Source organism: Miscanthus floridulus, chromosome 18, assembly GCF_019320115.1.
Source record: "Miscanthus floridulus cultivar M001 chromosome 18, ASM1932011v1, whole genome shotgun sequence".
Taxonomy (NCBI): Eukaryota; Viridiplantae; Streptophyta; class Magnoliopsida; order Poales; family Poaceae; genus Miscanthus; species Miscanthus floridulus.
The window spans coordinates 66,430,611-66,444,571 of NC_089597.1; the positions used below are offsets into that span (position 1 = coordinate 66,430,611).

Below are 13,961 nucleotides of genomic sequence, written 5' to 3' on the forward strand. Positions count from 1 at the left end.
ATTTATATCAAAACTATAGAGCTCGACGAGATGTACAACTTTATAGTTGAGAAAAGAAATTATTTGAGATTTTTTAGGTGCCCTTATAAGTTCTTAGATTTTTAAATTCGAATTTTGAATTTTTCAAATGACCTAAGATAGAGACATGCTCAACATCAAATTGGATTATTCCATTTGATCTACAACTTTGTTGTTGAAAGGTTTGGTGCCCCAATTCACAGTAGAATATTCGGTTGAAAATGATGAAAAAAAATGTTTGGCACAGCGACTATGAGATGAGTTGTTTAAGTGGGTTCACAGGGCTTAAGTTTATGGCTTCGAGTCCCACAGACGATCGTAAGCACATGCATTTTATATGTGAACTTGTGATTGTCTATATATGCTTACTAAAATACAAAGTATTTTTGCTTTTCTGAAGAACGTAGAAATCCATTTCTAGTGACAACCCACCTAATAGATTGCCCTTGGAAATATATTTTGAGAGGCGGTTGTTGGCCGTCACTAAAAAATATGTTATTTATACAAACACTTGCTTAAAAATGGATGCAAAACCTGTCCCTAGAAATCAAATTTTGACAGGTATTAGAAATCATTTTGATATTAGTGTGGGGGGCGTGCAAAGGAAACCTAGTGTGAGAAGGAAAAATATTTGAGAGAGGAAGAGGATGGCTCAATAACCACCGTTCAATCCTGCTCCAACTTATCCGATAGATCGACTAAAGAGTGAAAATCCCAATCACCTCATGTCTAATAGATACCTGTCTTTTTTTCTTGTAATAATATTCCTTTGTTTTCAAACATCACTTGGTCAATGCAGACATCAGCTAATTGGCATGCATAGCTCCTCTGAAAATTTAAAGGAAATCGAATTGAACTTAACCTTTTAATAAGGGAAATGATTGGTAACAGCATTTAAAGTGCTCCCCTAAAAGAAGATGATCGCTTTGCTTTGATACATAAAAAATGATATCTTGATAACGGCAAAAGTATTTGATGGTCTATAATGATAAATTGAGGCCTGAAAGGAATGGTAAACCTTTTGTGCTAAGCAACAACGGCTTCTATTTCCTCCAACAAAGGATTGCCCTTTTTCTTTTCTCAATTTGCAGCGACTGGTCTTGTTGTGAACTTGTGATGCCTTTATCATGGTGATGATATATTTATTTTTTTATTTTCAAATAAATTCTGGAGCATGGACAAACCGGGGTTAAGCAACAATACATCAGGCAGTCATAATTTGTAATTCTAGCACTTCTAATTATTAGGCCATTATGGAAAGTTGATTCAAAATTTTCTAAGAATGTATATAGGTGAGGTTTCACCAGCAGCAAGCAACTACAACTGTACATCCGCAAAGTGGTAATACACGTGACACAATATGAGTACCTTTTTGAGAGTCGCAATCAAAGGAGAAGTACACAGTATATGAGGAAACGTGTAATGTGTTGTTATCAAACTCTTCCTGACATGGTTGGAGACAGAAAACTTGCATATATAACCTGTTATAAACATGGCAGTAGAAATGATTTAGATCATCAACTACACGTGCTCCATTGTGACATTGACACTTGTTTGATCCATACTCTTAACAAGTGAGAAATATGAAACCATACCATGTTACTCGTCGCAAGAACATTATCACGTTTGAGGTGCATGGGAAGAATCTTAAGTCCACCTTGTAGAAACCTTTCACAAACAGGGTACAACATTCATCAACCCCATTCCTCGATCCCGTCGACATATAAGTTAAAATCCAGGAGGTATTGGGATTACCATCAAACTGTTTACAATAGCATCTAAGGCCTGTTTTGGTCCATTAGCACTAAAAATTAGCGTTCGCCTTCGTAAATATGATTAACCGAGGCGGCCAGGACATCCGCCTCCGTAAAGCGCTATTAATGTAGGCGCTGAATCAGAGGCGGATGTCCTGCCCGCCTCCATAAACACAAAGTGGCCGCCTCTGATAACCTAGGCAGTAGTAGTGCGTTTTCGATTTTTCTGTTTTTGCCCAATCTAAAAATAGGACAAAAATAATATAGCAGTTTTTTCGACCATTTTTGTTTTTTTCATTTTTTTTTTTTTTTTGCTAGGATATCCCTTTTTCATGCATAAATATCCAGTTTTAACCCTATCAAGGGTAGAGCAGTGGTTTGCTTACTTTGTTATGGATTTATGGTGAGAATTTGCTCATTGCCATCAAAAATTATAATGGTTCCCTGATTGCCATAAAAAATTATAGCTTTCCTTATCTGCCATCAGTAGGTTATTTTTTATTCCTTAACTGCCATCATTGTTACATATATGTGTTTTGTTTCTTTAACTGCCATCTACTTACATACTGTGTTTCCTTCATTGCCATCGAGCAAACTGGCGTGGGTGTGTCTCTGTGTTCATTTCTGATTTTGCCCTGCCCCAGATGAAAGCGGTGGCCTTCGTTCCCAGCATCACGAATTGAGTGACCTCAAAAAAAGACCGACGTGAACCCTAGCTCGCATCTTGACCCGACACCCCCGCGCATCCCCACCCCAAAGATCCCGTGAACCCCGCACTCGAGCCTGCTCGCCCCCTCGCCCGCGCGGCCGGGAGACGCAGACGCCGCCGCCGTCACCCTCGCGGCCGGGCGCCGCCGCCGTAACCCAGCCGGACGCTGCCACTACCGACGCCACGACACCGCCACCGACCAACGCACTCTCAACATATTATACTCTGAAATTGTAAAACTCTTAATTATACTCTCATTTTCTCTATCAATTTCTATGTTCTCTGGTATATGGTTCTGGAGATCAATGCCATGTAAGGGATTTATGAAGAAAATTCTTGGAGGGGTAAAACTGTCTTTCCCATCCAGTCTAACAGAAGACTAACAGAATATAGGGCTAATGTTCACCAGTAATGGTAGTTAAGGAATTAAAAATCACAAACTGATGGCAGATAAGGGATGCTATAATTTTTATGGCAACCAGGGAACCATTATAATTTTTGATGGCAATGAACAAATTCTCTCAACATTTTAAGAAGTTACCTGTAAGGGCAGCTGTTTCAGAAAATATATGGACATGCCTTCCTCTAGAAATATATATGTTTGTGCGCGTGTGCAGGGGCAGATCCAGGATGGGGTGCTGCAGCCCGGGTCCTAGGTCTAGTAGTACATAAAACTTCATATACATTCATGTTACATGTAGTGTAAATTAGTAAATGTTGCTCCACGCTAGCCCTAGCTTCAGCTCATATCAATATGTCCACTGGATCAGCAACCCTGACCAAGCTCATTCTTGGGTCCGCCCCTGCGCGCGTGAGCCATGATGTGATTAAAACTTACTCCACTTGAAAAAGGATGACAATGGTTTTCATTGCTATCAAACAGATAGGTTGTACCAACACCTCTTTACATAAACGGCTTTTGCTTACATCTACTAAACTGAATCCTTGGCAGCTACTGCAAGTTCACAACATCTCGACCTGGTATGACTCGATACATCAATCCCGTTTGTTTTCATCCTAGTTCTATCTACTGTACCTTTTTTATAAATTCGGTCAAACATAAAAAGAATTTGTAGAAAAAGTACAATTATTTGAGACACCACAAATAAGCACATTATGAAAATATAGTTTATGGTGTATCTAATGATACTAGTTTAGTGTCATAACTCTTGGTACTCTTTTCTATAAATTTAGTCAAATTTTTAAAGGTTTGACTTAAGACAACTCTAGAAATTGATTTATTTAGAGACAAAGGGAGTAAGAGTATATAAGTACAAGACCATAAAATGTTTGGGACCTCCCCACTGTAAATTGCATCGGCAATAATGCTTGACTGGTTGGTTAATTTATTTTATAAGAAAAAGAGGTTGATAAAGGATGTTTGGCAAAGGGCTTAATAAAGGACGTTTGACAAAGCTTTTGGACTGCTAACCCTCAAAGATCAATTAAAGCACTTTCTTAATGAATCCTGTCAGTAAGATATCATCAAGCTACATGCATTCCTACATCGCTGCACTAGTGACAGTGAAAGCAAAGCAGTGCAAATCTTAGGATCTAATTCATTGAGCCCGTAGACCATAGAGAGCTCTTTAAAACTTTAGATCAGTGTGACCTCTCAGAGAATATTTGATGGGATATTCCGGTGCTTCATGGAGAGGTGCCCTCGCAGCCAAAAGGGGTGCACCCCAATGGTTAACAAGGCAACCATCAAGAATGACATATCGATTTGCCATATAACTAGATTTCTGGATTCCCAGTAGTTGTTAATTTATCGAAAAAACTAAGATGCCGTCAAATAAAACGGAAATATTAGATTTGTTACGGTACGAAATCTGTAAAGTAATCTGCTGCTCTCTCTCTGTACGCGCAGCAGGGGCAGGCGCCGAAAGGGCTCCCCTGCTGTTGCACTGTAGCCGTGGCAGGGGCAGGCGCCGAAAGGCTCCCCTGCCGCACTGTAGCCACAGCAGGGGCAGGCGCTAAAGTCAGTCCTGCTGTCACATCTAGTCACTGTAGCAGTATGGCAGCCTAACATGTCTGTATACTAGGATTAGATGAGTAGAGTTGTATATATAGCTTCCTACTACAACTCAGTGAAGAGAGTTTAGTTTTGCCATCTCCTCTGCAGAGCTTCGGCCAACGCTGGTGCTTGTGCTGTGTGTGTGCGATCTGTTCTCCCTCCCTATTCTACCTTCAGCCATAGTGTATGGGCGAGAACGGCGGTAAGCGGTCGGCTCACCCATGCGGGAGATCTCGGGTCCAACAACTGGTATCAGAGCCGTACAAGCGCCATCGTCGGAATAACCGCTGTCGATGACGAATGGTTTAGAGATGGACGACAGCAGCAGCGCTGCTGTGGTTGCCCAGACACGACAGGAGGTCATCATGCACACAGTGCGGGAGGTCAGCGGCACTAGTTGGCCGACGCTGACTCGCACCAACTATGGCGAGTGGGCGGTGACCATGAAGGTCAAGCTTAGAGCCCGACGGCTCTGGAATGCCATTGACAAGGGCACCGACAACGAAGAAGACGACATGTCAGTGTTGGAGGCTATCCTCGTTGCTGTGCCAGCGGAGGACAGGGAGCCGTTGAGGGCGAAGAACTCTGCGAAGAAGGTGTGGGAGGCCATTGTAGCGACGCGCGTCGGCTCCGACAGCGCAAAGAAGGCGACGGCCCAGCTGCTAAAGCAGGAGTACGCCAACCTCGAGTTCAAAGATGGTGAGTCGGTGGAGGACTTCTCCCTCCACCTGTAGTCGCTCATCAGCAAACAGAGGAGCCACGGCGTCACCATCGACGAAGAAGAGGCGGTCTCTAAGTACCTCCACTCCGTACCGGTGAATTACATCCAGATCACTCTCTCCATAGAGACGATGTTGGACTTGTCCACCCTCACCATTGAGGATGTGACAGACCATCTGTGGGCGTTGGACGAGTGCATGGAGCAGGCCACAGCAACGATGGACAGCGGCAAGCTGCTGCTGATAGAGGAGGAGTGGGCTGCCCAGATGAAGAAGTCCAGAGAAGCCTCCTCCAGCCGCGGTGGCGACGGCAAGCGCCACGGCAAGGCTTCTTTGGAAAAGAAGAAGAAGGTCGACCGCAACGTCTACCGGCACTGCGGGAAGACGGGCCATTAGGCAAAGGAGTGCCCAAATCGCAAGCAGGAGAAGAAGACTGAGGCTCATTTAGCACAGGTTGATGAGGATGATGAGGCCACTCTCCTGATGGCGACGTTCTGTGCACTGCACGACATTGAGGCCAAGGAGAAGGGAAAGGTGATGGCGGTGGAAGGTCACGGCAAGGCTCTGAAGGCTGTCAACCTCGATGAACCACGCGCCCAAGTCCACCTTGGATGTGTGGGCTACGAGCAGGAGCAGCAGTGGTACCTAGACTCTGGTGCCAGCAACCACATGATGGACTCCAAGGAAGCCTTCTCCGAGCTTGATGACAACGTGACCGGCACGGTGAAGTTCGATGATGGCTCAAGGATGGCGATCTGAGGGTGCAACACCATCATCTTTAGGTGCCAGAATGACAAGCACTGTGCGCTGATGGATGTATATTACATCCCTCAGTTGTGTTCAAGCATCATCAGCATTGGCGAACTGGGTGAGCGTGGCAGCGAGGTACTGATCAAGGATAGCGTCCTCAGGATCAGGGACCGGGAGTTGCGGCTTCTTGCCAAGGTGAAGAGGTCCCAAAACCAGCTATACCTGCTCGACTTGAAGGTGGAGCAGCCCATCTGCTTGGTTGCATGGCACATGGAGGAGCCATGGCTGTGGCATGCCCGGTATGGCCATCTCAGCTTTGATGCTCTTGGTCGGCTGGAGAAGATGGTGACTGGGCTACCTCATATCGAGCACGTAGACGAGCTGCGTCATAGCTGCCTGGTCAGGAAGTAAAGAAGGTTGTCGTTCCCAAAGACGTCAAAGTACCGCGCGGCAGAGGCCCTCGAGCTGGTCCATGGTGACCTCTATGGGCCGATCACACTAGCGACACACGGCGGGCGCAAGTACTTCATCCTGCTAGTGGATGACTGCAGCTGGTTCATGTGGCTGCAGCTTCTGACCAGCAAGACCAAGGTAGCGGAAGCGGTCAAGAAGTTGAAGGTGTGCACGGAGGCAGAGAGCGCCAAGAAGCTACACGTGCCGCAGACTGATCGCGATGGCGAATTCACTTCAATGGAGTTCGCTACGTACTCGGATCAGGGTGTGGTGCGACACCACACCACGTCATACTTGCCACAGCAGAATGGTGTGGTGGAGCGGCGGAACCAGACGGTGGTCGGCGTGGCTCGATCCATGATGAAGGCCAAAAGCTTGCCGACAAAGTTCTGGGGAGAGGCGGTGACCACGGCGGTGTTCATCCTCAACCGCGCACCCACCAAGGCCCTGAAGGGAAAGACGCCTTTCGAGGCTTGGCATGGACGCAAGCCGAATGTGTTCTTTCTTAGGACATTTGGTTGCGTCGGCCATGTGAAGAACACCAAGCCTCACCTCAGTGAGCTAGAAGACAGGAGCACGCTGATGGTGCTCCTGGGCTATGAGGAGGGCACCAAGGTATACCGGCTCTATGACCTACACAGAGGCAAGGTGGTTGTCTCGTGTAACGTCGTGTTCGACGAGAAGGCGGCCTGGGACTAGGACAGTCCGAGCACAGGGGAAGCTAGCGGCTTCACCAGCACCTTCGTCGTCAAGCACTTGGTCATCCACGGTGGTGGAGACGCTGGAGAGGAGGTGCCGACCACTCCAGCAACAGAGCCAAACACTCCTGGGACAATGCCGAGCACTTCGGGAGGGGTGCCGAGCACTTCAGGAGTGGTGCCGAGCAGTCCTGCAGTGGTGCCGACCACTCCAGGACGGGTGCCAAACGCTCCCATAGCAGAGCCGAGAGGTCTTGAAGTGGTGCCGACCACTCCAAGACTGGTGTCGAGCACTCCTACAGTGGTGCCAATCACTCTAGGAGTGGTGCCAAGCACTGCAGCCGGGGTGCCAAGCACTCCAGGTGCTGTGCCGACCACTCCGGCGAAACAGGGGACTCCATCGACGCCGATCGAGTTCACCTCACCTCCAAGCGACATCACCGAGTTTGTGGATGCCTTCCACGATGGTGAGGAGGTGCGGTTCTGTAGGCTGGATGACATCGTCGGTGGCACAGGGTCCTCAGGCCTGGTGGGTCAGCTGCTCAATGACCTAGAGCTGCTTCTCGTCAGTACAGAGGAACCACCCACGTTCATGCTAGCCGAGCGCGATGCAAATTGGCGATGGATGATGCTGGAGGAGATGAAGGCGATCGAGGAAAATGAGACTTGGGAGCTCATCGATCCACCTCTAGGATGTTGTCCAATCGGCCTGAAGTGGTTGTACAAGGTCAAGCGGGACGAGCGCGGCACCATTGTCAAGCACAAAGGCGAGCCTCCTCGCCCGAGGCTTTGTCCAGCATGAGGGCATCGACTTCGATGAAGTCTTTGCACCGGTAGCGCACATGGAGTCTATCCGACTGTTGCTGGCTTTGGAAGCAGCGAAGAACTAGCGCGTCCATCACCTAGACATAAAATTGGCATTCCTCAATAGTGAGCTGGCGGAGACGGTCTTCGTTAGGCAACCTCCGGGTTTTGCCGTCAAGGGAGCGGAGCACAGGGTGCTCCATTTGCGCAAGGCGCTCTACGAGCTACGGCAGGCCCCGCGAGCGTGAAACGACAAGCTTGACGCCATGCTGGGCGAGCTTGGGTTCACACGGTGCGCAACCGAGCACACACTCTACATGCGGTGACGGAGGAAGGAGGAGCTCATCATCGATGTGTATGTGGATGACTTGATCGTCACCGGCGCGCGTGTGGAGGACATCGACAGCTTCAAGCGTGAGATGGTGGCTCATTTTCAAATGAGCGATCTCGGCGCGCTCTCCTACTACCTCGGCATTGAGGTGAGACAGGGGAAGGAGGCGCTCATGCTCGGTCAGAGCATGTATGCCTCGAAGCTGTTGGAGCGAAGCAGCATGGCTGAGTGCAAGCCGTGCGTGACTCCGATGGAGGAGCGGCTGAAGCTGACGAAGGCCAGTACCACGGCGAAGGTAGATGCAACACTTTATCGAAGCATCGTCAGCGGTCTGTGCTACCTTGTCCATACGAGGCCGGACATTGCGTTCATCGTGGGCTATGTCAGCCGCTTCATGAAGGATCCCCGAGAGGATCACTGGGCCACGGTGAAGCAGCTGCTGCGCTACGTCAAGGGGACGGTGGATCAAGTGATCGTCTTCCCTAAGACCGGCGGAAGTGGGATGCAGCTCACTGTGTTCAGCGATGCAGATATGGTAGGGGACATCAATGGATGGCGGAGCACCTCTGGCGTGCTTGTCTTCCTCGGGTTAGCTCCAATCTCATGGCTATCGCTAAAACAGAAGGTGGTGGCGCTGTCCACGTGCGAGGCAGAGTACGTGGCGACGGCCATAGCGGCGTGCCAAACTGTGTGGCTGCACCGGCTGCTGGGCGAGCTGACCAGTGTGGAAGCTCACCCACCAGCACTGATGGTAGACAACCAGCCCGTCATCACCCTCGCAAAGAATCCGGTTCTCCACGACCGGAGCAAGCACATCGACGTCAAGTTCCACTTCCTCAGGGACTATGTCGATGGAGGACGGATCGTCATCGAGTTCGTCGAAACTGGTCGGCAACTCGCGGACGTCCTCACCAAGCCGCTCGACCGTCTTCGGTTCACGGAGCTGAAGAAGATGATTGGCATGGTGGAGGTTCTAGGGTTAGCAGTAGGATTAGGGAAAGAATTATAAAGTAATCTGCTGCTCTCCCTCTGTATGCGCGGTAGGGGCAGGCGCCGAAAAGCCTCCCCTGCTGCTGCACTGTAACCACGGTAGGGGCAGGCGCCGAAAGACTCCCCTGCCGCACTGCAGCCACAGCAGGGGCAGACGTCAAAGTCAGCCCTGCTGTCACATCTAGTCACTGTAGCAGCATGGCAGTCTGACATGTCTGTGTGCTAGGATTAGATGGGTAGAGTTGTATATATAGCTTCCTACTGCAACTCAGTGAAGAGAGTTCAATTTTGCCATCTCCTCTGCAGAGCTCCGACCAACGCTGGTGCTTGTGCTATGTGTGTGTGTGCGCTTTGTTCTCCCTTCCTCTTCTATCTCTAGCCGTAGTGTGTGCGAGAACGCCGGTGAGCGGTCGGCTCACCCGTGCGAGAAATCTCGGGCCCAACAAAATCGTTTAATTAAACTGCTGGGAGTCCTCGAAAAGATCAATATTTTTCCTCGGATGTAGTACGTCGAGTCATATAACAAATTCTATCATGTAACAAAAGTTGTTGGTAAATCTTTTTTAGAAGAAAGAAGATTAGCGTGACTGATAGTGATCTCAGAGTAGTCATATCCTCATGGTAAAGTGATAGTCAAAGTCACATGGACATTACTCGCCTACTTATTATTGGGGTTTAGCACATGTGTCCTCAACCCGAAGACGGATCATCAATTGTTTCAGATTAACAGAGGGAGAAAATTCGACAGTCAAGTGAAAAAGATGCAACTGTATCTTTTCGGACATGTTATGAGTGATATGACCCAATCACTCCATTGAGCGAAGTCTCTACTGAATTGTTGTTGCTGGACTGAGTAGCATGCCTTCTGTTCTCCCCACTACACCCTGCAAAAGAACATATCATGGATTTGGTTGCTATCTCATCTTTATACACCTGCAAGATATTCTTGTCTAAGGCCATGTGCAACTCTACTTTTGGTGCTAGATATTCTTGTTTTCTTGATGAAGATCAGAGGGCCAGTAGATATATCAACTACTTCTTTAGAGTGATGAAGGAAACACTACTACCTTAAGGATTTGTTATGAAGGAAACACTACTAACTAAAGGATTTGTAGAAGCGGCTGGTAAGCCTCTACAGAGGCCTCTACTTGTCCATTTCTAGAAATCGATTTGTAGGAGCAGCTGGAAACACGAGCCACCTCTACAAAATGATTTATTGGGGCGGTTAGAAATCTAGCCGGACTAGAAATCGTTTTCGAGAAATCACAAATTGGGCACAAGAAAACAGTCCTAGAAATTGTTTTCTAGAAATCACAAATTGGGCACAAGAAAACAGTCCTAGAAATCGTTTTCTAGAAATCACAAATCGGACAAAAAAAAACAAGATTAATTTTTTTTATCCGAAGAAGACCCCACCATGCAGGCTCGATCATCACAAGTCACGTGATCTTTTGTGCGAAATACACACGCCTGTGGCCACGGGGGTTTTAACTCACGACCTCAAGTCTCTAGCGTACCTCCTCTAATCACTTCACCATAATTCTCCAAAGTCACTTGTGACTAACAGGTATAGATGCATTCTTTGCAGTTAGTGCTTCAAGCGAACAGAACTACATGTTTCAGCTATGCTGTATTTACCAGCCATGACATTATGACAAGTAGCTGCTAGCTAGCTTGTCCATGTTCTTCAGACACTTTTGGAGGCAAACTATGACATCAGTGACCAGTTGAAGTGTTGATGTGTGGCCACTTTTCCTTTCAACAAAGTATCAGGTTTCCAGAATTGAGCTGAAATGATGGTGAACGACGCGGCGCAACGTCTCCTTTGTCCACTTTATATATCAGATATTTCTTTTACCATGTAAGTATTCATCAAGATGAGTGATACTTCAACTGAGCAGCATTCTGCAAAAATCAAGAGTTCAATTGGATCTCTCTTTTTTTGGCCTAACGAGATGGCATCTGATAGGAAAACAAGAAAGGGAAGATACTTCTGTATAAATAAAGTATTTCATTCACGAATTAAAGACCAACTTTAACCAATCTCTGCCTATTATCTGGTATGAAAATCCAATGATATCAAAGCAAAAAATTTAGATAAGAAAGTAGACAGCAAATCAGTAGCTTTCTTTGGTTAGTGTTGTCCTAATAGGCAGCATATCTGAACCTGTTCTTCCAAAATGCCACTTTACCTGATGCAAACCGATATGCCTGCTTGTGGGTATCAAATTTGGTCGGCAGGATGTTCCTCAGTTTCCTTGGCCCTATGACGCCGCCCAATATATTTCTGATTATTTGCCAACACTAACAGATGGACAGTATGAATTCATCGTCCATGTTGTTGTGGTATAGGATTCTCAAAAAAAGTTCAGATTCTGACATTGTTTAGTAATGACAAAATGTAGCAATACTGCTTTAAACAGCTAAGAAAGTGACATAATTTTTTTTATCTCTTTATTATCACATCCTAATCTCCTGTCTAATAAGCTCTAGTGCACATAGGCATACAATACTGAAAAGCAGAAATTCTTTTGAAGACCACTACATACAAGAATCTGTTCCTTGTGAAGATTATACCCTACTCTTTCTCATAGTTGGATGCAAACCAATTGCATTTCATTAGATGCTATTAGATGATGTACTATTAAGAACCTTCGACCAGTGTATATCATGTACTGCATCTATTCTTCCAGAACCACCATGGGCAGCTTCCTGTCATGAACACCATTAGTTACTGGTAGGTGGTTCGACAGTCCACGTGAGCTGCCAGTAGTTCTCCATGCTGCATTTGTTCCCTGCCGGAGATGCTAACGGGATTACAAGATCAGGTGTAATATACTGAGTATAAACGGATTTATTGTTCTCAGAATTTTTCAGTGCTATTTGAAGATAATGAATGGGAATTACTGATATTGTTGATGTCAAACAAGATATATAGCTACCAGAATGGCGTAGTCTGTTTGAAGTCTGAACAATTCATCCGATAAATTCCCGGACATGATAATTGAGTAAAGTCATGACCATAATATGCCATAGAATAAACTATTTTTCCTTTGACAACTAAAAGTCTATATTGTGCAAATTTCACTTGACTGCTGATTGCTGATCATAAATTCCTTGCCTTTTTCTATTTATTTAGATTTAGATTTTTTTTTGTAACAATTCTGTGCATAGGTACTTTACATGATCATTGAAGGATTTGCCCAACCCTATTGTGTAAAGGAGATTCGCTTTTCAAATCCCTTGCAGACTACAACACACTAAGTGCAAGAACAAATGTAATATGCCTAGAATAATCCCAAATATATCTTGAATGTCCAATCGACAGTTTTGGGATTTCTTGTTTTATACTGTTTATATAGCTTCTTAAGCCATTTTCATCGTGCGGATCGAACATGTGCTAACTACTGCAGTACTGGCAGAATTGATAAAAGTTTGGATATCCATTGCTGAAGAATATGTTCGCAACTTCTGGTCTGGCACGCTCTTAGCGAATCGTGCCTGGGCACGTTTTCATTAAGGGCCTGTTCAGTTCCTAGGGATTGGTGGCCTAGAACTATTCCTAGTTGGATTGCTTGTCTAATTTGTATAACCTTTGATGAGCTGAAATGATTCCTGGCTGCAATCCTAACTAACAGAACAAAGCCTTAGAGGGACGTGAAGCAGCCTACATGCTGTGTATTTGATGAATCTGTGTAGACCTTAGGTTACAAATAGCTTTACATTACATATATCTTTAAACATAACCCGTATCTGGCAACAAGAAGACAAAATAGTATCAACATGGCAGAGGAAAACGATCGAAAACGGCAGTTCCTGCCTAAATCTAGAGAAGTTGCTTATCCACAATCCTCAACGGAAAAATAATTGAGTAGTCTCAATTCGGATTAGAAACCAAATACAATTGAAAAGAATCAAAATTGGATAGAATATACAACTTCTAGAAAAAAACTGGCCTAGGCCGGTTTAGCAACCGACCTATTCCCCGGCTGGCAATAGCCAAAACCGGCCTAGGCCGGTTTCTCCAGCCTACCTGCGAGGCTAGGCTGGTTTTGGCTGTCCAAATCCAACTTTAATCTAATTTAACGAGAACTGCTTATTATCCGATATCTCATTGGAAACTTGCATATTTCTTTTGAAAAAGGATTTCTATACTAGGATAAGACTATACCATCTATATATATTAGAGGATCATAGCCGATTGAGGTAATCCCTACACAATCGACCAAATCACAAATCAATCTACTTTGTACCTCTGTTGTCCTATTCTCTTCCAACCACCGTATTGTTGTTCATCTCTTGATCCAATAACCAAGGGTGACGCCCTAGGTTTGCTGACTGATTTAGGGCAAACTGATGACATCCTTACTCAAACATGGTCTCACCCAGGCAAGAGCTTCAATGGCTCCTTTGCTAGTTTGTCTAGAAACTAGTCATTCTTCATAACGTAAGCGCGATAGCCGGTAGATATCCTTTGCTAGTTTGCCTGTAAACCATGCCTCTTTTCATCGTGTAAGCATGATAGTTGTCGTTGCATTCTTCGATCCTTTTGCAACCCATGCGTTCTAGCACTTTAGGTGTGGCACCAATATTCACGTCAACATACTTTTTGACGACTCCACTAAGAAACGATTGTTTCGGCTCTACCTTACTTTAAACCAAAAGAAATGTGGAATTAAACTTCAGTCTAACCTTAACTCCACCCCTCTATCTACGTT

The 13,961-nt window shown here is 45.9% G+C and overlaps 1 protein-coding gene across 1 annotated transcript; it reads left to right on the forward strand.

Moving 5' to 3' along the window:
* The first annotated feature begins 8,503 nt into the window (after nt 1-8,503).
* Nucleotides 8,504-9,825, forward strand: LOC136523979 (secreted RxLR effector protein 161-like). The gene is made up of 2 exons (XM_066517474.1): nt 8,504-9,100; nt 9,811-9,825. The coding sequence occupies exons 1-2, from the start codon at nt 8,504-8,506 to the stop codon at nt 9,823-9,825; spliced, it is 612 nt and encodes a 203-aa protein (XP_066373571.1).
* Nucleotides 9,826-13,961: the final 4,136 nt, after the last annotated feature.

Bases quoted from the DNA above. Each gene is read 5' to 3' on its own strand.
- LOC136523979 (XM_066517474.1), top strand. From the start codon at position 8,504: ATGGAGGAGCGGCTGAAGCTGACGAAGGCCAGTACCACGGCGAAGGTA.